Source organism: Ipomoea nil, unplaced genomic scaffold (assembly GCF_001879475.1).
Source record: "Ipomoea nil cultivar Tokyo-kokei standard unplaced genomic scaffold, Asagao_1.1 scaffold0202, whole genome shotgun sequence".
NCBI classification, from domain to species: Eukaryota; Viridiplantae; Streptophyta; class Magnoliopsida; order Solanales; family Convolvulaceae; genus Ipomoea; species Ipomoea nil.
The window spans coordinates 1,669,605-1,697,308 of NW_017616630.1; the positions used below are offsets into that span (position 1 = coordinate 1,669,605).

At 35.0% G+C, this 27,704-nt stretch overlaps 3 protein-coding genes across 5 annotated transcripts; 1 reads left to right on the forward strand and 2 right to left on the reverse strand.

Moving 5' to 3' along the window:
* Window positions 1-1,640: 1,640 nt before the first annotated feature.
* LOC109190366 lies at window positions 1,641-2,777 on the reverse strand. Its single transcript, XM_019340835.1, has one exon. The coding sequence runs from the start codon at window positions 2,775-2,777 to the stop codon at window positions 1,641-1,643; it is 1,137 nt and encodes a 378-aa protein (XP_019196380.1).
* Window positions 2,778-11,368: 8,591 nt separating this feature from the next.
* On the forward strand, window positions 11,369-18,564 carry LOC109189245 (F-box/kelch-repeat protein At1g80440-like). The gene is made up of 2 exons (XM_019340060.1): window positions 11,369-11,378; window positions 17,320-18,564. The coding sequence occupies exon 2, from the start codon at window positions 17,322-17,324 to the stop codon at window positions 18,408-18,410; it is 1,089 nt and encodes a 362-aa protein (XP_019195605.1). The 5' UTR covers window positions 11,369-11,378; window positions 17,320-17,321; the 3' UTR covers window positions 18,411-18,564.
* Window positions 18,565-22,305: 3,741 nt separating this feature from the next.
* Window positions 22,306-26,996, reverse strand: LOC109189256. Of its 3 annotated transcripts, XM_019340077.1 has the most exons (6): window positions 26,735-26,996; window positions 25,255-26,288; window positions 23,870-24,511; window positions 23,670-23,803; window positions 23,213-23,269; window positions 22,306-22,775 (listed from the first exon to the last, which is right to left on the reverse strand). In XM_019340077.1, exons 2-6 carry the CDS (start codon window positions 26,225-26,227, stop codon window positions 22,530-22,532), a joined length of 2,052 nt encoding a protein of 683 aa, XP_019195622.1. In that variant the 5' UTR covers window positions 26,228-26,288; window positions 26,735-26,996; the 3' UTR covers window positions 22,306-22,529. The 3 variants fall into 3 exon arrangements, with proteins under 3 accessions (XP_019195622.1, XP_019195621.1, XP_019195616.1); XM_019340076.1 differs by having other exon boundaries at window positions 23,670-24,511; window positions 25,255-26,376; window positions 26,736-26,996; XM_019340071.1 differs by having other exon boundaries at window positions 23,670-24,511.
* Window positions 26,997-27,704: the final 708 nt, after the last annotated feature.

Sequence of the window (27,704 nt, forward strand, 5' to 3'; positions counted from 1 at the left end):
TTTAAAACCTTCCGGGCTCGTGATCACAACTCTTCCGCCTGCTCCCTTTTTACTGCTCGACCCGTCAGTGGCCAACGACCACCAAGCCACTTCGGGATCTTCCAAGTCTCAAGGTTGAGAATCCCGAGCGGTGCACTCGACAAGGAAATCAGCCAGGGCCTGACCCTTGATAGCCAGTCGCGGTCGGTATTCTATAGCATACTGTGTCAACATCAACGCCCATTTCACTAGGCGTTCGGAAGAAGAAGCGGTGCGGAGGACTGCTTCGATCGGCTGGTCGGTCAGAACACATACGACTCGTCCTTGGAAGTAAGGAGCCAATTTCTTAGCCGCTGTATACAAGGCATAAACAATCTTCTCCAGTCGGGGATAACGGAGTTCGGGACCATGTAACGCATGACTTACGTAATAAACTGGTCGTTGAACACCTTCTGGATCTGTTCGGCACAGCACGGCACTAACTGCTCGATCGGATACAGCCAGATAAACGTCAAGCTCTTCCCCTAGCTCGGGTTTAGACAGCACGATCGGAGACATCAAATAATCTTTCAAATCATTAAACGTTGATCGACACTCATCATCCCACACAAACCCATTGACCTTACGCAATACTTTGAAAAAAGGCAAAGCGCGTTTCGCCAATTTCGAGAGGAATCTGCTCAAAGCTGCTAACCTCCCGGTCAGCTGCTGTACTTCGAACGGTTGTGGGCGGCTGCATGTCAAGGATTGCTTTATCTTTAGCCGGATTTGGCTCAATCCATCTCTTGGTCATCATATAACCCAAAAATTTCCCGGTTTGCACAGCAAACGTGCACTTGGTCGGGTTCAAACGTAGCTGATACATTCCCGAGTATGGTCGACTCGGTCCCGACTCTTCACAAGCATATCATCGATATAGGCTTCTATGGTTCGGCCCAGCAAGTCTGCAAATAACATGTTGATATGTAGCTCCTGCATTTCGTAGACCGAACGGCATGACTCTGTAGCAGTATAACCCATCAGAAGTGACGAATGATGTTTTGCTCTCATCTTCATGGCTCATCATAATCTGGTGGTAACCTTTGAAAGCGTCCATGAAGCTCATCAGCTCGGCCCCGTCCGTTTCATCCACCATCTGATGTTTTGCTCTCATCTTCATGGCTCATCATAATCTGGTGGTAACCTTTGAAAGCGTCCAACTCGCCCGGGAGGACGATTTTTCCTTCGGGGTGGATGGTATCCCCGGTAAATCCCGACAGGGGTGCACCGACCGGAGTCAGCTCCCGACGATCAAGCTTTAATTTCTCGAAAATGTCCAAATAAAGAACGTTCACACTACTCCCGGTATCGACCATTACCCTTTGTATGTCGACTCCCATGATGTCAATTGTAACGACCAGAGCTTCTGTTTCGGTATCTCCGCTCTCGGGCTGATCTTCGAGAGCAAAAGTGATCGGCTCCATCTTCTGCCTCTTACCGGTCTCCCAGGAGTCGACGATCGCGACCGGGCAAGGTTCTCGAGCTTGGGAAGCGTCTTCCAAGCCCCCAAATATGACATGGATCGTTGGCTTCGATGTTTGCCGACCGCCTGACTGGGGATCGGGATCTTTCCGGTCTTGGTCCGATCGGTTAGAGCGATCAGAGCGTCGATGATCTTTCCTCTAAGCTGATCTTTTGTTTTCTTCCCTCTTTCCTACGCATTTGTCCAACTTCCCCGCTTGGAGCAAATCTTCCCACAACTGTCTCAAGTTTATACATTCTTCCGTATCATGTCCAGCACATCGATGATAAGCACAATGTTTCGACATATCCTTCCCATCCTGTCCAGGACGAGGAAAACGAATGAGATTGCAAGACTGGGCATATTGCATAGCTTCCGCGGCTGACCAGTTCAACGCCGTGAAGTCTCCCAGGCGAGCTCGGGATTGGGGGTGGTCTTCGACCGACCGGTTATCTAACCGACCAGAGGGCTTCTGGGACGACCCGACTTCTTGAAACCGTTTGACGGTATTGGCTTCTCCAGCATTGGCATAATCCGTCACTCGACGAAGCGCTTCTTCATAGGTTGTAGGTGGGTGGAGTATGAAATCTTGGTACAAATACCCGGCTCTCAGAGAAATATGTAACATATGAATAGCCGTCTGGTCGTCCATTGGTTCGACCTCACCCACGGCCGCCTTCCATTTGACCAAGAAATCAGAAAAACTCTCCCCTTCCAGCTGCTTTGCTTTTTCCAGGTACATATAGGGTTTCCGGACGATTTTGGAAGTTATAAACTTCCGGTTGAACTTGGTTGCCAAGCTAGCGAAGCAAGAAATTGACCCTGGTTCTAGCGTTCTGAACCACTCAGCTGCTCGACCAGACAACGTCGAATAAAAGGCTCGATACATCACGGCGTCGTCACTCACACCCATCATCAGCATATTCCCGTAGTAAGTATTAATATGGACCTTCAGGTCTGTCCGTCCATCGTACTCTTTGTTCCCGGGAATACGTAGATCGAGCGGGTAAGGCTGAGCCATGATCTCGACCGTGAAAGGAGTCTGCAACAATGAAGCGGTGTGATCAGAAGAAGGCTTTAAAGCGTGCTCATTTTGCCATCGGGTGAATTCCGCACGGAGCTGATTCAACATTCCTCGGGTCTCATCTTGCTCAACCGTATGGGCTGGTTCACGGGCCCGACGACGACGATGCGCTTGAGACCCAGTATGTCCTGACGATCCCACCTGGCTAGCCGCTCGCATAGGAGAATCAACTGAGCGCCTATCCGGGTCTTTCGATCCCAGTCGTTTAGACATTGCTGGTCGGAGTCGTTCAAACGCACTCGCTCGGTTATCTTCTGACTCGGGCTCTTCCACCCTTGGCCATGTGTTTCCTGCCGTGGTTCCTCCATGACCTCAGCCCCCTGCGATCCCAACCTCGAGCGAGCTGAGCGCCTAGTCCGGGGACCGGGCTGAAGCTCGGGCTCGGTCGGCATGGCTGGTTAGTTCGGGGAGCAGAAGCTGGAGCCGTGTACGCAGGCACAAAAGGCGGGTAGCTGGGACGTGGATAATACATTGGGGTCCCTGGCCAACAACCATACTAAGGAGGCGGTACTGGATATGGGTAATGTCCCGGATACGGGTATTGCTGACCGAGTGCTGGATATGTCGGTTGGATGTAGTTGATCGGGTTAGGAGCCACCGACCAGGGGGGGTGAAAGATTGAGATTTAGGTTGACTGTCTGACCCGGTTGCTGTGTATAGTGATGGTCGGAAGAGCTAGCTTCTTCGTCCTCCGCTTGATACATGAAAGGATACATGAGGATTGAGGTCGGATACGCGTCTATAATGACTTTTCGTACCGGTCCCTACGGACGGCGCCAAAATGATAGTATTAATGTCCACGTAAATACGGTCCACGTACTGAATGTAAACGATAATGAGAATAAAAGGAGTTATTTCATATATAAAAGGGAAACCTAATACAATCTAAACGACTACTCCGAGGACCGACTGACTGTGGTCGGACAACTCTGTAAGTAGTCTATTGATCGTTCCCAAAGTCCCTCTCACTGTAGCCACCGCAGATATTTATAGCCTCTAGCCGGGAACAACCCTCCGGCCTACCGGCATGTAACACACGTAGCCTCCACGTGTCCCAACCTGGTGAGCACTCTCTGTCAACGCCTATCGTTGCCACGTGCCCCTTTCTAAAGATACGGCTTCTCTGTAGAACAAAGGTACAATGGTCGAGCAGAACATCGGTCGGGTCCGACCGTCTTCAAGCAGAGGAGCAATACCAACGTGGCTAGATGATCGGTCCCGGGCAACATTCTGCTGTGGCGCTCGGGTTAAAGAATCTTGTACTCACTCATCCGGAGAACATCTTAGGTCGGTCGGGATATATCCTACCAATATATATATATATATATATATATATATATATATATATATATATATATATATATATATATATATATATATATATATATATATATATATATATATATATATATATATATATATATATATATATATATGTATTCAAATAAGGACAATTATATTATAGAGAACTGTGCGGACAGATAATGGGCACGCGACAAATTAGTATCATGCATATAATTTAATATACAATGGCACACAAGAATACATGTAAACATCAGGTTTCGAACCTAGGCTCTATTAATGAGCAAATCTATGCACATGACATAAAGGTAATAAATAGTAATAATTTGTATTGAGAATTGATATTTTTAGTTGATTATGTACAACGTTGTTTGCGTGTATGTAGTATGGCGTGTGCAAGAATAATTATATGATGGTGTTTAATTTTGGTGATAATTTAAATAGCATCTTTACCATAATATTATTCATTCTATCAATGGTAATAATTAGATATACTTGTATTATGATATTTTAACATGCAAAAAGAAACAATATTCAACAATCCGACAGAGCTTGCAAATGGTGCGCAAGTGTGTGCATTTGTGTGGTAGGATGTGTGCGAATTTCTGTAATGGAACTTTGCACCATCCGTTTTTTTTTTTTTTTTAAATTTAGTTTTATGGTGTTTGCGCTTATATGGGTTAGCGTGTGCAACTTGTAAGCATGAAGTTTCATAAGAGTCTTTTAAATTTAGTTTTATGGTGTTTGCGCTTATATGGGTTAGCGTGTGCAAGTTGTAAGCATGAAGTTTCATAAGAGTCTTAAGCATGATGAAAATATAGGGTTGGTGTTTGATGTTTGCGGTACGTTAATGTTGGTGTTAGTGTGTGCATTTGTGTGGTAGGGTGTGTGCGAATTTCTGGTAATGGAACTTTGCACCATTTGTTTTTTTTTTTTTTTGTTTTTAAAAAAAAAAATTAATTTGATGGTGAAAGGAGAGGTGAAGAGACGGCCACTAAGAGAGAGTGAAATATTGATTAAGGAGAGGTGCAATAACGCTACAAATCTTTATAAACATGAAAATAAATGAAATGGAAAGTAATAAATATAGTGCTTTAAGGACAAAATGACCCATGCTTCATCTAAAATTAGTATAACATGGGATCCAAGTGATAATCAATCTGAATCGTCAAAAAATTAAAATCAACGATCAAGGAGTGTGCTCATGGGCTCGGCTAACTAAGGGGGTGTGCACTGGATTCAAATATATATATATATATATATATATATATATATATATATATATATATATATATATATATATATATATATATATATATATATATATATATATATATATATATATATATATATATCTACTATACTAATAAGAGCCCAAGAGAGTTAGGCCTATAATGGGTAGAAAAAATGGCGGTCACAGATTTTAATCAAATGAATGGCTCAGATTGATTAAAAGATTGATAAGATTTAAATTTTACACTAAAATTTCCTAAAATACCCACACATCGTTACTAATTCCGTTAAAATTTTAAGAATTACCGTTAGTTCACCGTTAACTTACTCATTAATTTCAATAAATAAAAAAAAAATCTTATGTTCGAACCTCATCCCAATCAAAGTTGGCATAATTAGTACTATATTTTACTCTTATTAAATTATATAAAAATAATAATTTAGTAGCTACAACAAAAAATTATAGATATGCATTTCTTTAATTTAGAATTATGTGTCCACAATGCCTTTATTCAAAAAAAAAATTATTCATTATCAATAAATTAAATAAGAGAAAATAATTGTATTAGTTATATTGTCTTTATTTTTCTACAATATAAAAATTCTTTATATTCAAATTTATTAATTGATTATATTTGCTACATTGTCCTTACAATGTCTTAATTCAGTAAAAAAAAAATATTCATTATCAATAAATTAATTAAGAGAAATATTTTCATTAGTTATATTGTCTTTATTTTTCTCAAATGTAAAAATTTTTACATTCAAATTCATCAATTGATTATATTCACTACATTGTCTATTATCTTTTTTGTGCACTATTTTTCTAATTAAATATCAAAGTTATAATACAAAATAATGCTATATATTTATTACCAAGTATTTTATTAATACCATGAAAAAATTAAAAAATATATATATATATATATAATTAATAAAGCCAACCATATTAACTACTTGAGAGATTTTGTGACAAAGAGAGTATTCAAATCACACAACAAATTGAAGTGAGAACTACCTTGCAATGTCCTTGTTTGACAATCAGCAGTTAGCGGATTATATTAGCGGATTTGACCAACGAATTTATTTAATTATTAACATTGGATGGAAAAAATGACCGCCAAATTATTAAATTAAATGAGTGATTCAAATTGTTCAGGTTTTAATTTTTTTTTTTTAAGTTTTTCTAATTTATCCTTAATTATATGATTATACATTTAACTTTTCCGTTAAATACCGTTAATTCACCGTTAGTCTAATTCTAATATTAACGTCTAATATAGAATTATAATTACACCATTAATCTAATTCTAATATTAAAGTCTTAATATAACTTAACCACAAATCCTAATGTCGAAATCTCCTCAAACAATATTAGTATATATTTAATATTTTATGCCCTAATTTTTATTTGTTCTCCCTTATGTCCCGTATTTGGTTTCAACCATACCTATACAATTATTTTATTGACAATTATAATCAATCTTGACTATATTATCGTGCATATGTAAACTTAGAATTACCTATTTAACCCGCACGGGCTTAGCTCAATGGTTTAGTGGGCAGTATTTGGGAGAAGAGACCAAGGTTTGAACCTCGGCGGCGGCAGTGCGGGAATTATGTCCAAAGTGGGCAGATTCCTTGTTCGCACCGGCATTTGGTCCTGTCTGCTGAACCATTGAGTCACCATGATTTACAACTTCCCACAATGCTCTGTCAGGTCAGAGTGTGGGGGGCCCTTGGGGTTGGGGGCTCAACCTTTGGGTGAAGAATTACCTATTTAAATACGCAAATTTAACCTTCAATTATCTATGCATGGACAATTTCAATATAATCTTGCCTTAATATACTTTAAAGTACTTATTTAAAAAAAAAAGAAAAACATTGGACATTATCCCAATCGCGCAATGCGCGTCAAAAACTAGTATATATATATATATATATATATATATATATATATATATATATATATATATATATATATATCATTGACTAAAAAAAGGGTGTCACTGCACTAACAGTCCTGTTATTCCAGACTGGCGCTTTGGAACAATTGGAAACAAACGGCGCCACTTGCCAATAATGTAAACCTATCCCGCTGCATATATCATATATCCTTCATGTAATTCGCCCATTTCAACTTGAATTGGTATGCATAGAAATTTGTGTCGCCGATGCACTTTACTCCACAATTTGCATCACTTAGCCCTTTCTTTACTCAACAACCATTCCATCTACATACATGTGCAGGCGTGCAGCTTTACCACATAATGACGCCAAGAAAACCAATTTCTTATTATATTCCTTTTTTTTTTTTTCAAGTTTTCAATTTTATCATGCTACAGCATAAATCTCATGAATCAGCGCGGCTTCTAGGCCTATAAAGAGTAAAGGTGACGACAATTCGGTTCAATCGGAGGGTCAAAATCGAAATGTGCACTATTTTAACGGAACTTGAACCATAATCGTATAAAATGTTATGGATGGTTAAGGTTCAAACCTAATAAGTATGTGTAAGGTAAGATTTATATTTTTGTGAACCATTAACGCCGGTTCGTGAACTATACTGGACGATTCACAATTCCAAATATAATGAGAATAACATTACTAAAACGTATGTTGTATGTAGTACTTCATAGTAGTCCTGAAGACTCTATCAAGAGGTTGTGACCGATCAATGTTGGGTCTAATTTATCTCGGTGATTTGACCGCTTCTTGAGCATACACACGAAATGTAAAGGGAGGTAAACGAGGTATATTCCCTATCAATAATGAAACTATTGTATGTGAAAAATGAAATTAAAAAATAGAGCACATTATTATCAAATGAAACTGTAGACTGTGGTATAATTAAAATAATACTTTAGTATTATTATAATGAAACTAGTGTACGTGAAAAATAAAACTAAAATCCAAAACTATACAATAACATATATTGTCAAATGACTTGAAGTGCAACTAAAATAATACTTCAACATTACTATAATTAAACTAGTGTGTGTCGATAATGAAACAAAAAATAGAGTTCAAGCAATAATGTATATTATCAAATGAAACTATAGTAGAATTAAAATAATACTTTAGTATTGCTATAATGAAACTAGTCTGGAGAAAAAATGAAACTAAAAAATATAACAATATTATCAAATGAAATTAAAATATAATTAAAATAATATAGAGCCAGTAACTTTCAAAAAAAAAATAATAATAATAATAATAATAATATAAGCATCATATATAATTCAAACAGCTACATAAACCAGGGCCACCTAGCCGTTTATTATATTTTATATATATATATATATATATATATATATATATATATATATATATATATAATGCAAAACCACTGCATTATTATATTTGAAGACTTTTTAATACCGTTATTGGTTGTCAGTTGATCCACAGAAAAAGATAAAATATTTTAACCATGCATATCAGTTGAGTTTTAGTAAGAAGTGAAAAGTGTGATGCCATGTTATAATTTATTTCTTTACTTTTCTTTTTCTAATTTTTTTATTTTAACAAAGAGGTATGATTATCAATGACAGTAAGGGTGTGTTTGGTTCATGGGTTTACTTATCAAGAATGGAAATCAAAGTCATTGTTATTGTTTGGTTGACAAGTTGTTAGAACACCATTATAAGATTTAGTTACCCCTTAATTATAAAATTCATTCCATAATAAAATAAGGGTTTCATTCCATTATTCCCCTCCTAATTTGTAATTTGATTTTTTACATTTGGATTAGTGTTTTTAGATTTTTGTTTTTGTTTTTGTTTTTGTTTTTGTTTTTTTTTTGTTTTGTTTTTTTTTTGTTTTGTTTTGTTTTGTTTTTTTGTTTTTTTTTTTTTTGGTTCACATTGATGCTTTGGATGTCTTTATGTTAGAATCAGGGACGGAGCCAGAAATTCGGTTGAGAGGGGGGCGAAGAAGTAGGGACAGATTTAGAATTTCTTTTCAGTAAAGACGAAACATTAAAATAAAAGAGATAATTAAAAAAACACATCTCATTATTAATATAGAAGAATATTATATATATATATATATATATATATATATATATATATATATATATATATATATATATATATGTGTGTGTGTGTGTGTGTGTGTGTGTGTGTGTGTGTGTGTGTGTGTGTGTGTGTGTATTAAATATTAAAAAGCTATTAAAAACGTGACTGTGTTGAAACCATAGAAAAGGAGTCAAAAAAAAAAAAAAAAAAAAAAAAAAAAAAACTGTTGAAGTCAACTATAAAAATATGTTACTACCAAAATTTGAACTCATACCCTTTATCATAACTCAACATATGCTTAACTAACTCATCTAAATGACCTCTTGTTAACATTTAATAGTTTTATTTTACTAATACTAACACATATACTATACATACATATATACATACAAAAATTATATATGGGGTGGGGGTGGGGGTGGGGTGAGGGGGGCAGCAGCCCCCCACCCCCCTTTGAATTGGCTCCGTCCCTGGTTAGAATAAACTGTCTTGATTTTTGTTATAGTATTTTTAAAACTTTTATTCCTATTATAGGATCATACATAACCAAACATCATTCCAATTCCACCCTACTACCAAACATGTAAAATACTTTTACCAAAATACAATATTAAAATTTGGATTAATGATTAATCTCAGAGTAGTGGTGATCAATCACATACTTAATACAAAATAATAATAATAATAATAATAATAATAATAATAATAATAATAATAATAATAACCCAAAAATTTTAATTTATTGTGATGACAAGTCAAGTCATTATTAAATTTGGATAAAAATATATGTAAAAGCTCAATAATGTCAGACTATTTTTTTTTTTCACGAATGCTACTGACTCTATTACAATGTAGAGTTCAAACACTTTCACTGAGGCTCAAACTCAAAACCTCCCATATGAGAGTCTAACTCAAGTGCCATTAGACCACAAGGTCTTGATATATCATACTATTGATAACTTGTTGAATATGTAAGATGATAACTCAATTGTTCTTTTTACAAATTTAAGATAATAGAAATATAGAATGAACATTTCTTCAATAAAAATTCAATTGCGTTATCCACTCGATTTAGAGACTTATTAATCAATTTACTTTTTAAATATTTATACTCAACAATAATGATTTAAATGCTCCCCGATGTTTGAATTGCTTGAGGACCAATTTTATTTCTTGATGATAGAAATTGAATATTTTGATCGAGTAAATAATTCCCACAAGTTACCCCTTATTTGGTTGGTTTTAAATTTTTAACTAAGTTTAAATAAACAGAGGATTGTCAAGTACCTTGTGTTCAGATGGTATGTAGTGACCTCTTTCATATAGGAGGTCATGAGATTGAGCCTCAGTAAAAGCGTTGTATGAATTAATTAATATTAATTAATATGTAAACAATAGGGATAAGGGCCTTTGATGATTACGGAGTATGTAAATAATAAGGATAAGGGCCTTTGATGATTGCGGAGTATAATTAATATTAATTAATATATAAATAATAGGGATAAGGGACTTCAAATGGGAGGTCTCAGGTTCTGTGTGGGAGTATTGTCTCTTTGTATTTGAGAAAGTATGTATGAACATATACTACTACATAGAGTCAATAGCATTCAAAAAAACTCTTTGTATTTGAGAAAGTATGTATGAACATATACTACTACATAGAGTCAATAGCATTCAAAAAAAAAAAGGATAAGGGCCAAATAGACCACACTTCATCTTTCTACTTTTATGCAATTCAGTTAATTAACATGTTACATTAAGGGTGTGTTTGGAAACTCGGAAAATGACTTCTGGAAAATATTTTCCGAGTTTTCAGTGTTTGGATGCTGTAGGAAAATACAGTCAACGGAAAACATTTTTCGTTGACTAGGGAAAATGTAGGCATTTTTGTGGAAAATGACTTTGGCGTAAGTCATTTTCCGCCAACACTCAAAACACGATTGTCTTTGTTGCCTTCTATTCCTCAGTTTTCATCAATTCTTATATTTTCCATAATGCAACCAAACACAGGAAATGAAAATATTTTCTGAAAAATAAGTCATTTTCTGAAAAACATTTTTCAAAAGTTATTTTCCTACTTTCCAAACGGACCCTTAAGTCACAGGTAAATTTCTTTTATGCACTTTTATGCAATTAGTCACATGTTGCAAAAAGATGTGCCTACAATTTAGCAAGGAGATTAGTCACTGTGTCCGACAGTGAAAATCCTGGGTATACCAAAAAAAAATCTTTTTTTTAAAAAAAAATTATAAATTAATTAAAATAAAAAAATATTTTTAATTCAAATAAATTAATAAATTAAAAAAAAAAAAACAAAAAAAAAAAAAAAAAAACGTTCGGCATTAGCCCTGAAACTTGAAAGCTTGTTAACTTCAAGCCCCTGATGGTAATGAGAGCTTCTTCTTGTCACCTTCGGCGGCGCCCTTCCGCGTCTACTTTTACATGCCTTCGGCAACGCAGTCGATTGACTTTTCTGGGGCTATAGACTGACGACGAGGAAGATATGCGACTGCGCGTTCCACGTCGGTGCATGAGGTGGCCACCGGAGCCAATGAGCAACTGAGCCGCCCGGTCTGCGGAGTAGTTCAGGGCTCCAACTCTAATTGGTTGCCAGTTGAAGAAGATAAGATGGGGAAGAAGCTAAGACCCTGCAGGTACTTCTTTAGGTGTTTATCGCCGACGAGCTTTACCGCAGGGTTTCCTTCTAGGTTTATGGCTTACAGATTGTAATTTGCTGAAAGTTGGCGTATACATTTTGTTGCAGAAATGTTGTTGAATCTAAGATCCAAAACGTTCAGTTTTAGGAGGCGGAAAAGCCAGCCATTTGTTTTTTGTTTTTGTTTTTTTTTTTAAATCAATTTTACCTTCTATTACCTTATGTTTACTTGCAAATTGAGCTAATTGCACAAATTTAAAAAATTGTGGACTTAATTGTATACAAGTGAAGAGATTAAGGGCTTAATTGGAGTTTTTGTTAGTTTATGAGACTAATTGTACTTTGACTTATAATTAAAGAGCATATTTGATCCTTATTCATAAATACTAGTGTTTTCTATGCACGATGCGCAAAAACATATGTCCAATATTTATATTTTAAAAACAAACTAACAAATTTTTATTAATTAAAATCTAAATGAAATAAAATTTATTTATTATATTAATTAATCCAATATATAGTGTCTATAAATATTATTACCATTAAAGGATATAAGAAAAGATACGGTGATGCATATGTATGGTAAAAGTAATAGAAAAGATAACGAAAGTTATAATGGTAAGAGTAATTTTGTCCAAAATATTGTATAGTATAACTCTAAAAGCAGAATCTACAAAACGATTAGCACTAAAGATATGGACATAATTAAGAATATAAATTTGATTGAGACTTATTATGTTTTTAGGATATGACTAAGGGTAAATAATAAGTGGCTTTCATAGTTTTGACTTTTACATATTCCTTGTTTAATGACCACCTTAGGCTAATTAAGTGACTTTCATGGTTTTGACTTTTACATATTCGTTGGTTTTTTTTTTCTTTGAAAGACATTCCTTGTTTTATGACCACCTTATTAGGTTAAGTGGCTTTTATAGTTTTGACTTTTACATATTCCTTGTTTTATGACCCGCATATCAACATGTTGCTTATTTAGTGCAAGATAAGTAAAGTGTATCATGACATAACTCTCTAAATATTAAAACCATTTCAAAATCGGCCAATTGGAGAAGGATAACACTTGTGTGAGATCGTTTCACGGGTTTGAATCTTTGAGATGGGTCAGATTTTTAATTAAGGGATCAGATCTTTAACCTTATTAATCAAAGATGGCAAATTATATCGTGCATCACGGTGCATAATGGATTATGCACCGAGCTTCTAAATGACGTCGTTTTGTTTAATGAAAAGAAACGGAACCCGTTTCGCGTCGTTCCGCACCGTTTCACAAAAAGTAACTCTGTTATTCAGTTTCATTTTGTATACACTGCAGTTTCATTTCAAAACAACTCTAGTTTCATTTCAACACAACTACAGTTTCATTCGATATTTATACACTCAAATATGTGAAAATGTTATTTTATTTTATTTTATATACACTATAGTTTCATACTTTCATTAAAACACAACTAAATTATCATTTCGATATAACTACAGTTTCATTGCACAATACACTAAAATATGTGAAATGTTATTCAGTTTCATTTTATATGCACTGCAGTTTCATTTCAACACAACTACAGTTTCATTTCAACACAATTACAGTTTCATTTGATAATATAAAAATTATACGTGTGGCAGTGTCAGTTTAGATACACTGTAGTTTCAGTTGGTAATTAATACACCAAACATGCACGCTCCGTTAATTGTAACGATGATAATTCAAATTGTATAATAATAATAACAATAATTATTAATAACACTCACAGTAACTACGCCATTTTTGGACCGCGGTCCACAGTATAATTATTGATCAAAGATCTAATCCGTCTCACGGATTGAGACTCGTGAGACGGTCTCACAGAAGTTTTTGCCATTGAATAAAGACTAAGTATAAGCATATGCAATCAAGCCTCGTTAATTTCGTATCTAAGTTATGTAATTTATAATGTATTTTATTATAACACTAGATAAAATGATATATATTTTTTTATTTTTTAAAAGAGAAAGTAAATTAATGGATTAGCGGATCTAATCATGTCATGTCGTGTCAATCTGTGTATATTGATATCGTAACATGTCAAGCGGTTATGATTCATGTTTGTATATGTAATTTTGACCTATTAAGCTTAATGATTTGTGTTGGTATACGGGTTAAACCCCTTATTATCCCATGTTACATGACACAAAAACGAAAATGGAATCCGAATTGTCATGTCTACCAATTGATCCTATAATTTGACTAATTACCTAGAGCAACTTGCACGGGCAGACTACCACCTTGTTTGAAATGACAGTCAATTAGTTCGGCCGACCATCTTAACCTCTCAACTAGGGCTTGCTACGTAGATGCACTTGGTGTTGGTCATTATAGCCCCAACCAACTTGTCGTAATTTAAATAAAATAATATGTTCCGCTTAAAAATTCCCCAGTTGGTTGGATGAATGAAAATTGTAAGAACAGATGAAGTGATGAATCTGCTAAATGCAGAAAGAAATCAGAAACCAACGAGCAAAGCCCATATTGTATAGTTAGTACTAATTTGTTGTATATAATGTATGTCACACACTCACACCCACAGAGACACACAACCTTTCTTCTCTGTTGTCTCTTTCCTTCTAGAAGGCCGGTTCTTATCAACCTTTTCTCTTTGTTGTTAGCTTTTATATATATATATATATATATATATATATATATATATATATATATATATATATATATATATATATATATATATATATATATATATATATATATGGAGTGGTTCTGGTGCGAAGATGCTTACCGGTGAAAGATGGGATTAGATTTGAGACGTTGATAAATTTAGATCAACAGTTCAAATCAATGAATATTTTTTAATTTTTTTTTAAATGCTTTGTTTAGGTTGTGTTTTGGGGGTGAGATAAGAGCCATTGATTTTGCCAAAATCAACATCTAGGATTAACCATGATTAAAAAAACGTGGTGGCAATTTGTTTTTTTTTTTTTTTTTTTTTTTCATCTAGGTCAAATTTAATGTGTGTGGTTTTTCTTCTTAACGTGCGTCGTTTTCCTTCTTAAGGTGCATGGTTTTTTTACTCAAGATGCGTTGTTTTTGTGCTGTGTGCTTAAGGTGTGTTAGTTGTTGAAACTTAAATGCGTTTTTTTATGGTAATGTAGAGTTTTACGACAACTGTTGTTTTGCGATACTATCATTCCCATGGTTTTGATGCATGGTTGCTCATATCAGTTGTACACGTAAACCTGTATGCGTGCACACCAAAGATCTGATGCATAGTTGCTCAGTTGCACTCGTAAATCTGTACGCGTGCACACTATGGTCCTGATGCACAGTTGATCAGTTGCACAGGTAAAACTAAACATATGCACACCATATTTCTGATGCACAATTGTTGACTTGCACAAGTAAAACTAAACGCATGCACATCATGCTTCTGATGCATAATTACTGAGAATACCCTCTCCAAATTTATGAGAATGTTCGTAAAGTTCTAATTGGTAGCATGCTTAAAACAAACATGCACATTTGCTCAGTTGCACACGTAGAATTCTACGAGTGCACACCATGGGATGGACACGATTGCACAAAAACTAAATAACAAGGCAATGCACACTAGAAAAAGGGAATTGCACAGAAAACCAAAACCCAAACCAAGGGGTTTGAAAACCCACGGCAACACCGGACCAACGCCAATACGCTGCCACCCCCGCCCTCAGTAACACCGGACCCAATACGGTGATTTTTGTTCTCCTTGTCAGCCGAAACTCATCGAAAATAGGATAAAATCCCTCGCCAATAGTCACCGTTTAAAAGAGAGCAACCAAAAACAAAAAAGAACCCAAGTGCAAGGAAGACGCCCACAACCCCCCTCCCCCCGGCGACAACCGTTGATCGACGCCGAATAGACGGAATACTCGACACCAGAAATAGAGAAAAAAAAAAAAAAAAAACGACCCTCGACTAGCATCGGCGACCTTCGTGCTCCGGCGGCGTCTCTGAGTCGTTGGTGCGTCGGCCATTGTAGTGGGGGAAAAATGCGCCACCGAGAGGCTTAAATCAATGCCTACCCCTACATCAACCCCAATTCTAGGGTGTGTTTCATCTCAACACACGATCCTACAAACCTTGTTTAATTTTTATCATTTTTTGTTTTCACTTTCCTTCTAAAAGATTTGAGATTGAATAATATTTGATTTAAATCAAATAATATACTTCTTTTTTTATTTTTTGAAAAATCAAATAATATACTAAATACTATTATTATGTGAATTAATTAATTAATTTTTTTGAAAGGAATTAATTATTTATTTAATATAGTAAGACTTTAGGTAGATTATTATGCAAAAAATTGAGTGAATTTAATAGTGTATAGCTTTTAATTGCAAAAACAGAGGATCCCCTAGTTTGCAGGATGAACGGAAAGTGAAAGAAAAAAAAAAATGATGAATCTGCTAAATGCAGAAACCATGGATGAAAGCCCACATACAACCTCTTTTTGTTGTCCCTTTCTTTTTGGACAACGAAAGATACTTGCAATCAATATCTGAAGATATAAATTAAGTAAATTCATTTTTTGATACTAGCCATCAAAGAATTACAATGAGGTAAATTAACATAGATTGTCATAGTTGATTGATTTGAACTAAGAAGTTCAGTAAGTCACTCTAATTAAAAATCGAACTTAAAACATTGTGGTTATCTAATTGAGTTGTCCTATGATCTATTGTCCCTTTTCTTCTTTAGAACACTGGTTTCTTATTTATTTTTATTTTTTTGTATTATTATTATTATTATTATTATTATTATTGGGGGATGGGGTAGGGGATGAATAAGGAAATCTGCAATCATTGTTCAAGTGTGTGCACTAAGTAAACGTTACTTCATCTTGTGATCCTAGTTGATAAAGCACGGTAAAGAGATAAACTAATCTGTTGGATCAACTCAAATCAAGAAAGTCAATAGACTGTTTTATTAAGATTCGAACTTGAATATTTGTAGTTTTGCAAATCACTTGGATGAGATTGTCATCTATTGTACTCGTGAGTATGCACTATGTACTAAGTAAATTTTGTCTTTTAATTTTAATTGATAAAGAATCATAAAAAAAAATAATAAAAATAAAAAAAAATAATAATAATAAAACAGCATAAGTTATAAATCTTTTTTACAAATTAAGTTTAGAATAAGCTAACCAGAGTTATATTCTGTTGTCCCTTTCCTGCTTTAGAACACTGGTTTCTAGCTATCCACTCTTATCTTCTTAGCTATATATTGGAGTATTAAATAAGCTTTAGCGCGGCGCTGCAAAAACAAAATACTATGGTCTGTTCCATTTCAACAAACGACCCCACAAACCATATATTATCACTTGTTCTTTTCTTGGCTTTCCTAGCTAGCTTCTAGAAACAACGTAACCCTTTATATCTTCTTTATTTAACCCTCCCATTTGTGATTTGTCCTTGAAGAATTCATCAAATTCCACTTTCTTCCCAATACCCAATTCTATACGTACCATTCTGATCTCCTTTAATTTCTTCTTTCATCAAACATATATGGATCTTCATCTTCTTCCGGGTCTTCCTAATGATATGGGCCTCGAGTGTCTTATTCGGCTTCCATACCGGAATCTCTCTGCCGTTAACTCTGTTTGCCCAGGTTGGAAGCTTCAGATTCAGCTTCCGGAGTTTTGGAGACAAAGAAAAGCTGCGGGCTTTGCTCGCCGGGTTATTGCCATGGCGCAAGCTCGGGTCGAACCCACCCGGGAATCGGCGTCTATCAAGTATACTAATACTGCCACTCCTCTTTATCGGATGACGGTTTTTGAGCCGGAAACCGGCGACTGGGCCCAGCTGCCGCCGCTTCCTGGGTTCACAAATGGGTTGCCTATGTTCTGTCGGGTTGTCGGGGTCGGGTTGAACCTGGTGGTTATGGGCGGCTGGAATCCGGTTACTTGGGAGGTGTCCAAAGCCGTTTTCGTTTATAACTTCGTCTACGCCACGTGGCGGCGCGGCACGGACATGCCCGGTTGCCGGAGATCTTTCTTCGCCTGCGCCTCCGATCAGAACCGGACGGTGTTCGTCGCCGGTGGACATGACGAGGAGAAGAATGCGCTGAGGTCAGCGATGGCCTATGATGTGGCCGGAGACCGGTGGGTCCCACTGCCTGACATGGCAATGGAGCGCGATGAGTGTAAAGGCAGCTTCCACCGTCGCATGTTCCACGTCATCGGAGGCTATGAGACTAAAATGCAAGGTAGATTTGGAGCAAGCGCCGAGGCATTCGATGTTTCTACGTGGCAGTGGGACGTGGTGCAAGAGGACTTCTTGGACACTGCCACCTGTCCACGAACTTGCGTGGACCATGATGACATCAACGGGTATTTGTACATGTGTCGAGATAACAACGTGGTTAAACAAACAAATTCGTCATGGCAAGTTGTGACTCAACTTCCAGCGGATGTTTCCAACGTGGCATATGTGACGACAGCCTGGCAAGGTAAGATGATGGTGATTGGCTCATCAAAATTCAGTGAGCCCCACAAGGCGTTTATTTTGGATTTAAATACTTACACGTGGACCAACGTCAACATGCCGGAAAACTTCTCCGGCCATGTCCAATCCGGATGTTGCTTGGAAATATAGAGTTCAACGCTGAAAATGAAAAAGGTTGTAAATATTGTATAGTATTGAATCGTCAATTTTGGTTCATGATACATATGCACTATTTACTATATAGAGCATTATTTTATCCATTTTAATTTGAATCGGTTTGGGTACTAATAATATATTTTGAATCTATAGTGATTGTAAATTTTGTTCGTCATTTTAATATTAAAAAAATAATAAAAAATTTTGAGTGAATTTTTTAACTTTCCATGCTTAAATTAGGTTAATTTTGGTGAGGGTGAAAGGATTATCAATTTGTAATATAGGTATCAAGTTGAAGAAAATTGGATATTACTTGTTTAAAGTAATAACTAATTACGGAGTTTATGATAATAGGACAGGTTAGCTGTCGCATTCCGGCGGGCAGCGGCAGTGTGTACCCTTTGCTGCCAAGGAAGTGATTTCTGACAATGATCCCACATTTTGTTGGGTTACATTTTTATTTGGGTGTGACTAAGCCTTCATAAAAATTAAAGTAGCAATTAGGGTGTAGCTTGGATGGATATTGAATTAATTTAGTTTTTGATTATAATGATTTTTTTTATTTAGTCATAAATAATTTTTTATGTTTAATTATTAGGTCATCAATTTTGATGATTTTATTCAATTGAGTCATCTATTAAGATAGCTTGATAATTTCATCTTTATTATTACATAATTTAGTCATCGATTATAATAATTTTATCCAAATTAATTTTTGATTATGGTGATTTTACTCAATTTACTTCTCGATTTAGTCCTTAATTTTAACAGTTGAGAACTCAATTGAGTAAAATTATCAAAGTGGAGGACTTAATTATACACAAAATATTATTTAGGACTAAATTGAGTATTGACATAACTCCATGTATATTCAACTTCAACCATGTACTCACCCAAATACAAGGATTTTTTAAAGAGAGAGTGAGTGATGAAGTTATGATATTGTGCAAACTCATTTGGGAATTGAGATGTTTGTAAGGATGCACATAGATTATAAGACTTTGTCCATTCCTGTAAATGGTGAAAGATTACAAGATCACATATGACATTGCATGTCTTATTATTATTATTATTATTATTATTATTATTATTATTATTATTATTAATGGACAGCTTGAAATGGCAACGAATGGTCATATCTTTCAAGCTGCTTCATGGGCTAAGTAATGTTCTTAGAGCATCCGCATCAATTAGGAAGAATTGGGGGAGAATGTAAGAGTGATTAGGAAAGAGAATGTGGGAGGGGAGAGAAAAAAAAAAAAAAAAGAAAAAAAAATCAAAACTGAAATTTTTAAAATAAAAATTGAATGTAAACCGTCAGGCGTGCTGACTGCGTCTCCGGGTGCGTGCATCGCACGTGCCCGGCTTTAACCTCCTTCTGCGCGAAACGCGCTTAGCAGCGCTGGTCCTTTTTCTTTTTTTTTTTGGCCATTATCTTGACATTTGGAAGAGAATTATTTTTGACATTATCTTTGCTTCCCATATGTTGAAGTGCATATTAGTGTACTAATATCTCCATATTATGCTTTGATGGGATGCTCTTAGAAGATAGCAATCTCCTGAAATAAGCATTGATATTTTGTGCTTATTATCTTATTTATTTACCATTTCCCAGCAAGAATTAGGCTGTCAATATTTCCTGGAAGCGGTCTATGGCCGTTTACCTTATACAGCCATTGGCTGTAGTAGGCTTCTTCTTCTTCTTCTTCTTCTTTTTTTAATAAAAAGCTCTAAAAAAATTTTTATTTTAAAATGACACGTACCAACTTGAGAATGACTAACTTGTTGAACTGGTCACTGTTTTATCGGATTAAGGGATTTAAATGAAGCTTCTTTTTTTAGTTAGGAGATCTAATTGCACTATCCGGTTGACTTAGGAGGCCAATTTGACCTTTTTTCTAAATGATGATAATACTAGAACCAACATAAAATATTATGAGAAAAGAACTAAAAATGAGATGACATTTATAAATCTATAACCAAAAATAAAATTAAATCTTATCCTATCCTATCCTATATATAATAAAGTCATATGGTCTTGTGATAATCAACATTTAATTTTCACAAGACCATAATAATATTGTTAATTATAATAACAATAACAATAATAATAATAATAATTGCAATAATAATAATGATAATAATTTCCACTGACAGTTTCTAATATATATATATATATATATATATATATATATATATATATATATATATATATATAAACAAATAAATAAATATACATTATTTTTATATTGAAAGTACCTTACATACATATATAATGTACCCTTAGTATATTTAAAATATACTTTTTATTGCATGCAACCCCAAAGTTCATAAGTTTGAAATTAATATATGGCATAGCTAGGCGGCCTAATATTTAAGATTGTTGATGTGCATATTGAGAACTACGGAGACAAAGATGCGTTATTCGTGGATTCATCGGATACTGTCCAACAACACTCTCCAACTTAATTGACGTGAAGTAGGCTAAACATTAAGATTATATTCTCGAATTATTAGTTCTCATCTTTTATTGGTTACACACTTAATTCGATAGTATTTGGAAGAAAAAATCAATGTTCGAACTAAGATTGTGATTTTGGTCTTTAAAGGTCAATTGTATGTTGCTACATCTAGAGTTAGAAATCTCAAAGGTCTAAAAATTTTGATCCGTGGTGACTCTAAACTTGTAATTCAATTACTATTATAGTTTAATAAATTCTTAAAAATTTGTAATATTAAATACTATGTACTAAATTTTTAATATAGTTTAAGATTTGTAGTAATCACCCACCTTAAATATTATTTTAATTGTAAATATATTTATGTTCATAATTTTATTATAGGAATTCACACATAATAATTATTAAATAACAAAAATTTTATATATGAATAAACCTCATATAGGGTATATTTTTATAACATATTTTTCGTGCATCGCACGGGACAAATACTAGTTATTTTCAATGTTGCAAAAATCGCGCCTAGGCGCCATTGCGCCGCCGCGAAGAAGGCCGAAATCGGCCATCTCCGCGGCCGGCCGCCTAGCCGGTTGAACCGGCGCTTTTATTTATTTATTTATTTTTTTTAAATGTCGGAAAACTTTCGGAAGGCATAACTTTTGACTCGGTTGTCCGATTTGGACAATTTTTTTTTCAAATCGCGTATTTTTCGAGATCTATACACTGCAAACAGCCAAAGGCGGTTTGGTCCACTAATTTCTCAACATTAGTTATTTTAATATAATATTGTTGAATGAGATTGCAAGCTTTCAAATAAATGATAGCTTGCCTTCTAGCAATATGTGATAGCTTTTGGTGAGATATTTTGACTTTTGGACTTGTATAACTTTATATATTATTATTAGCAAATTATATTTTAGAAATGAGTTATTAACATTTTATAAATGTAGAAAAAAAATTGTAAATATTATAATATTACAGTAGTGTCTATTTTTGAAAGTAAAAAATTGCATGGATATTGCATACTAATACGGAGTTCTAAATAATTTGTATTTATGATAGTAGGAGAGAGAATAGTTGGTAGTAGGTGCATGATGATGGAACATGTCCTGCCTTCTTTTCAATTAATAGTCATGTTAAAAAAGTTAATGAGTTTTAACTTTTTGTATACTTGTGTACAAACACACTTAAAATTAAGTTGGTCATTAAAAATGCAGGTTCTCCAAACTTTACTAGTTCTCTTTAACTGTTTTAGTATGATGGTTATTTATTTTTTTTTTTTCAATTAACTCGAGAAACCTGTAACTACTAGTCCACTACTTGAGATTGTGCATTGGGTACACCCCGCATTGTAACCCTAATTGGCAAAGGACTACAAAGAGATATACCAACCTAAGTTATCCATAGCTGATAGACTCAAACTAAAAAGATACAAAAGCTAGAGGACTAACTTTACTATGAATGAGTACATATTCCTGAACATAATAAGAAGAAACCTGATAGACTTAGGATGTTAAGAGAGGGAAATGCATGGTTATTACACCAAGCCTCAGCATCAAATTCTGTCCAAACACACCAAGGCATGTGCCCCAATGATTTGCACAAACTCCTCATTCTAATGTTGGGGAAAAAAAAAAAATCATTCTAAAAGCTATTATTTAATCCTCATGCAGTCATACAGCACTTGTCCAAATCTCTTGTACATGTGCTTCTTTAAGTACATACTCTCTACCTTCTTTTTCCCATTGCTTCCTAACCGCTGTCTCACCGATGGGTTCTCCAGCAAATACTGAAGATCTTGGGCGAGCACCTGAGCTCCAGGCCGTCCCAAGGGGTGAAGAAGACCACTTACATTGTGTTCGACAATCTCTTTTGTGCCTCCTGCATCTGTTCCCAACACCTGCATCCCAAATATACATACAACAAACATCAAATTCCTGCGGGCAACAATATAATCTTGCATCTACATTGGGCCACTTCAATTCACTTTCCAACTTCCAAATTCTGACTTTCTAGAGAGTGAGACTCACATGCTATATCTATGTACTTACTTTCCTATTCTTTTAGTGCACATACACAAAATCACTAAGGAAAAATTCAAATATAATAAATATTTAAGCAACCATCTATTATCACTTCCACTTCCTATATAGTTCAAGTTTTCAACTGATAGGCGTAACTATAATAGAAACTCAGTTAGTTAACAAGGTCATCAACATTATAAACACAATAGATCAATATCAATAATATATCATTGGTAGGCAAGCTGCAAGCATGTATCTGTTGAAGATTATATATAAGCTAGTCGAGACAATATAGAAGAAATCTGTATCTTACTGGAAGACCAAATGCCATAGCTTCAATTGTTACTCTCCCAAAAGTTTCGCCGAGTCCCTGCCAGACAATTGCCATTATATTGCTTTAAGTACCAGCCAGTAAAATCTCAATGATATGATACACAAACATTGGCTCACATAGACAAGCATGATAATGAATTTCAATAGAGAAAATGATTTAAAAGCAAGATATGCATATACAGTTGTGCTTACAAGCATAAAACAAAATCTTAACTCACTTGCATCCTAGCTCTGGATAAGTCATTCAAATAAATGTTTACACACAAAACTCTTGTAACTTCATTCACATGATCTAGCACAACTATCTATATAATATACATCAGAAATTAAGAAACCATGGAGCCATTTCTTGATTTTGAAGTGTACCAAATAATGCAGAGTAGTTTAATTAACCACCATGGGATTTCTAAGTGTATGAAGTTATAAAGAAGCATTACCTGCGAATTCATTACATATACATCTGCTGCAGCATACAGAGAAGCAACACGAGTAGTTGCTGGAGTCCATAGCACTGAGTTTGACAAGTTTGCATGTTGAGAAAGAAACCTGAGAAGTGTTTTGACATAGGGCACCTTATTGCTCTTAGATCCTACTGACCCGATAAGAATCTTAAGTTTCTGTCTTTGCTTTCCTTCAGTCTTGGACAAAAGCCTCCTACTATTGGCACTTGTATCAACACTCTTTCTTTGAGCATCATGCTTGCTTGTGAATAGGTCACCAGGGCTAAATTTTGCCCTTTTTAGAGAAGATTTATTTAAATTTTCACTAAATTGTTTCCGATTATGAAGCAATGCTCTTTTAAGATAATCTTGATCTTTTAACGCAGAAGTACTTAAAGGAAGTCCTTGTTCAATTATCAACCGTGCTGACTCAAGAAGTAAAAGTTGACCTTTTCCAGGATTTACACTACTCAAGGACATAACAAGCATATCATTATCTGATAATCCCATTTCATTTCTGACAAAATTTCTCAATAAGTTTCGCTTTTCTAGCATCTTCTCGGTGCTGAAGAGGGGAGTATTCAGAGAGCATGCAATGCCTGCTGGGAAAGCAAGTTCATCACTAACAGAAAGTGGAATAAGTGCAGGCTGAGATTTCAATTTGATGTGTTCTTCCTCACACCAGGCTAGCCACTGTTTAGATTGTAATTCAGATAGAAAAATAAGTTTCTTCACCCGATTGAAGGCTATTTTTGACCGATCAAAGTACTCCCTTCTGTTTTCCATGATCCACCAAGCAATTTGACTTGCACCAAGCACAGTCCGTGATGCATATCGTTCTGGAAACCGTGATATCATCAGCCATTTATCAACAGAATAACACATGGGAAAAACAAGCACATATAAATTTAATATCATTATATCCAGGACTCAAATGTGAAAATGGCTATAAGACAGTTTTGAGTAGAGTAAGAGAAGTACACTGAAAGACACTAAGATAATCAAAATTCATCATTGTATAACAGCCATATGAGCATATCGCATGATTGAAGAATACAGGTTCATTCTGTGGAGTAGGTAAATTCACATAGATGTGTCCCATTTATATAATTCATAAAGCATTTATAAATAATATGTGAAAATACCCTTCAAACATCTCTTGGTTGTAAGTAACTTAAGACAAGCTCAAGCAGAGAAAAAGTTTATAAGTTAAAGTTCTACACACCTCTATTAAAGTTCACAACAAATTCAATTAATAGGATGCACTAACAACTAGAAAGTATTTAACTTATATTTTCGGCAAACATATAAGTCCAGATAAGTATGGCATAATACTTCTAACATATGGAGACAATTGCATCACTGCTACTGCAGATGGTAAAGTATTTCTTTTTTGGGGTTTAGAGGGGTCTCAGGTAGGGTGAGGGATATGGTTTATTTGCCAATACCAGAAGCCAGAAGCATGTAATTGTCACATATGCTCTAACAAATATTGCAATTTTTCCTTACACAAATTTTGACATTATCAATTATAGTAGCTAAGTTTTGACATTACATAAACAATATAAACAAAATCACTTACCAATCCATGATGCACAAACAGCAGAGCCTGCGATTATAAGGTCTGCCTTCATCGCTGTCTTGAAGCTGATGTCTGTCTTATCGTCAAGCACTTTGATCTTTCTTCTAGTTAGCACAGGCATCAAACCCCCTCTTTTGCTAAGAGGCACAACATAAACTGTGGCACCACAGCTCAAAAGTTCTGTTGCCAATTCTAACATGGCAAGGGGAGCTCCAGTCATAGAAAGCTCATGGAATATCAACACAAACTTTCTAGACCAAACAAGGCGTGCAAACTGACCCTTCCTGTCACAGGTACCAGACCTCTTTTCAGGGCTCCACCCAAATATGCCGTCCTCTAATGAACCAAATGGACCAACAAGCATGCCATAGGTGGTGTTTTGTTTTGGTATCTCCTCTTCCTGCAAATTACCACTATCCCTGACTTCAACTGCCACCTTCTGTTTGCCACGTTTCTTCTTACGTGAAGCACGCTTTGGTTTACTTCCCTTCTTTGAAGCTGCATTTCTATCAGATGAATTACTATTTCCTTTTGCAGATAAATCCAGATCTAGATCCTTTGAACTGGAGTGGTTATTCTTAACCTCAACTTTAACAGACAAAGAATCTACATTTGCAATCACATCATGTCGATTCTTGGGCTCTGGCTGGGAATCTACAGCACTTGAGTTACGATCATAACCACCAAATATACTCTCCTTGTTATCCCCATGAGCCCACCTTGACTGGACATAAAATCCACCATAGGCCCAAAGGGTAATTAAAAGCAACCAAAGGACAATTCTGTTGCTTCTGAAACACTGGAAATTAATGCCACTACTCCTAGCTTCTCTGTGTGGAGTACGCCCAGAGCTCAACCGCTTAAAGGAAGGGGATCCCCTTGGAGTTGATCTCCCAGACAATGTGGATTTCAGTGCACCAGCACCAGTGCCTGTCCTCAAGGACGACAGTCTTAATGCATTCCCATCCTCCATCAATGTGATCTACTACAATTTCCAAATGTTCATGGCTCAAACTTCTCACAAATTATGTACCAGATAATTTTTCTAAAGGTTCAATTAACGGCGTATACATCAAAATGCTATAACAACAGTGCATCAAATACTTTATCTAACACCAATCCCTGAAAACAAATAAGTGCGACCATGCGTCATCCAACTGTCATAAATCATTATTAAAAAATAAAAAGAGAGACATCAAAACTGATAAAGTAAAAAGTAAGTCCAAATGACGATAAAGAAACGTAATGTATTTCAGTCGGCTTTTTCGTCCTGTCCCCACATTATTTGGAAACTAGTTTGTTTACTCTCTTTGACTCAGAATATCAAGAAATAAAAGCATAAATATTAAACACATCAAGAAGAATTCCCGAGGAACGCAACACTCAAATCGTAGGCATAAATCTACGGAGAACGAAACAAATGTTTTTCAAGTTCCATAATCGTAAAAGTGAAAGAAAGGATTCAAAAACCTAAAACTTACAAGAAGGATCAAATGATTGAGCTAAGATCAAGTTGGGCGGAGAGCAGCTGCTATGGAGCTGAAGCCAAACGAAAACTGTGTGTAACCGACTCGATCTCTGAGAAGAACTCAACTTGAAGATCAATGGCAGTAAAATCTCTGAGAAGAACTGCCAGGCTGCAATACACTATTGAGAGAGAGAGAGAAAGAGAGGGAGGCGTGTTCCAAGTCAGAAGAAAATCGAAGAAGAAGAGTTGAACGATCGCACGTGCGAAGCAGGTGTATGTGTGTAATGAGGGAACAATTCTACCTGCTTTCTTTCCCCATCTAAAAAAATTTCTATTAAAAAAAACAGGTGTTTAGAAAATTTTATTTTTTTGTATCAAATTTTATAAAGAATAATGTTATTTTTTAGATTTTGTTCACATCTTCTTGATGTGATAATAAATTTGTTTTGGTCAATCCCACCCAATGTTAAAAAAAAAAATAAAAAAATTATTATCCCATAAATATCATGGTATGATTTTTGGCAATACATTCTTCATTGTATATGGCTTTCTTAATATAATTTATCTCTATTATTTGATTTACAAACTATTACATTTAATTTACTTAATGCATATAATTTACCTAATACACAAGGAAAAAAAAACTACTTACTAATCAAATATAAAAGAACCAAACAATACAACTTTTTTAGATTCTATTTATATATATATATATATATATATATAATAAACAAATAAATTTCTTTCTCAAATACACGCGTATACAATCCAAAATCAATCCACTGAACTAACAAGTGGGACAAAGTGTAAAAAGAAAGTATGTCATGTTACATGTTGCCAATTTTAACCTATAAAATAACTACTAGTGAATATAGAATTTTATTAAAATAATTCACTGCTCTAATCATTCAAATCACTCTGGCAAGTCGCAAGCGAATATATAATTCAATTAAAATAATTAAATACTCTTAACCATGTTTTA

Excerpts from the sequence above, each read along its gene's own strand:
- LOC109189256 (XM_019340076.1), bottom strand. The coding sequence starts at position 26,227 with ATGGAGGATGGGAATGCATTAAGACTGTCGTCCTTGAGGACAGGCACT. Across the intron at positions 24,512-25,254 it reads TGTTTGTGCATCATGGATTG|AACGATATGCATCACGGACT; the intron begins GTAAGTGATTTT and ends CACGGTTTCCAG. Across the intron at positions 22,776-23,212 it reads CTATGGCATTTGGTCTTCCA|GTGTTGGGAACAGATGCAGG; the intron begins GTAAGATACAGA and ends TTTGGGATGCAG.
- LOC109189245 (XM_019340060.1), top strand. The coding sequence starts at position 17,322 with ATGGATCTTCATCTTCTTCCGGGTCTTCCTAATGATATGGGCCTCGAG.
- LOC109190366 (XM_019340835.1), bottom strand. The coding sequence starts at position 2,777 with ATGTCTAAACGACTGGGATCGAAAGACCCGGATAGGCGCTCAGTTGAT.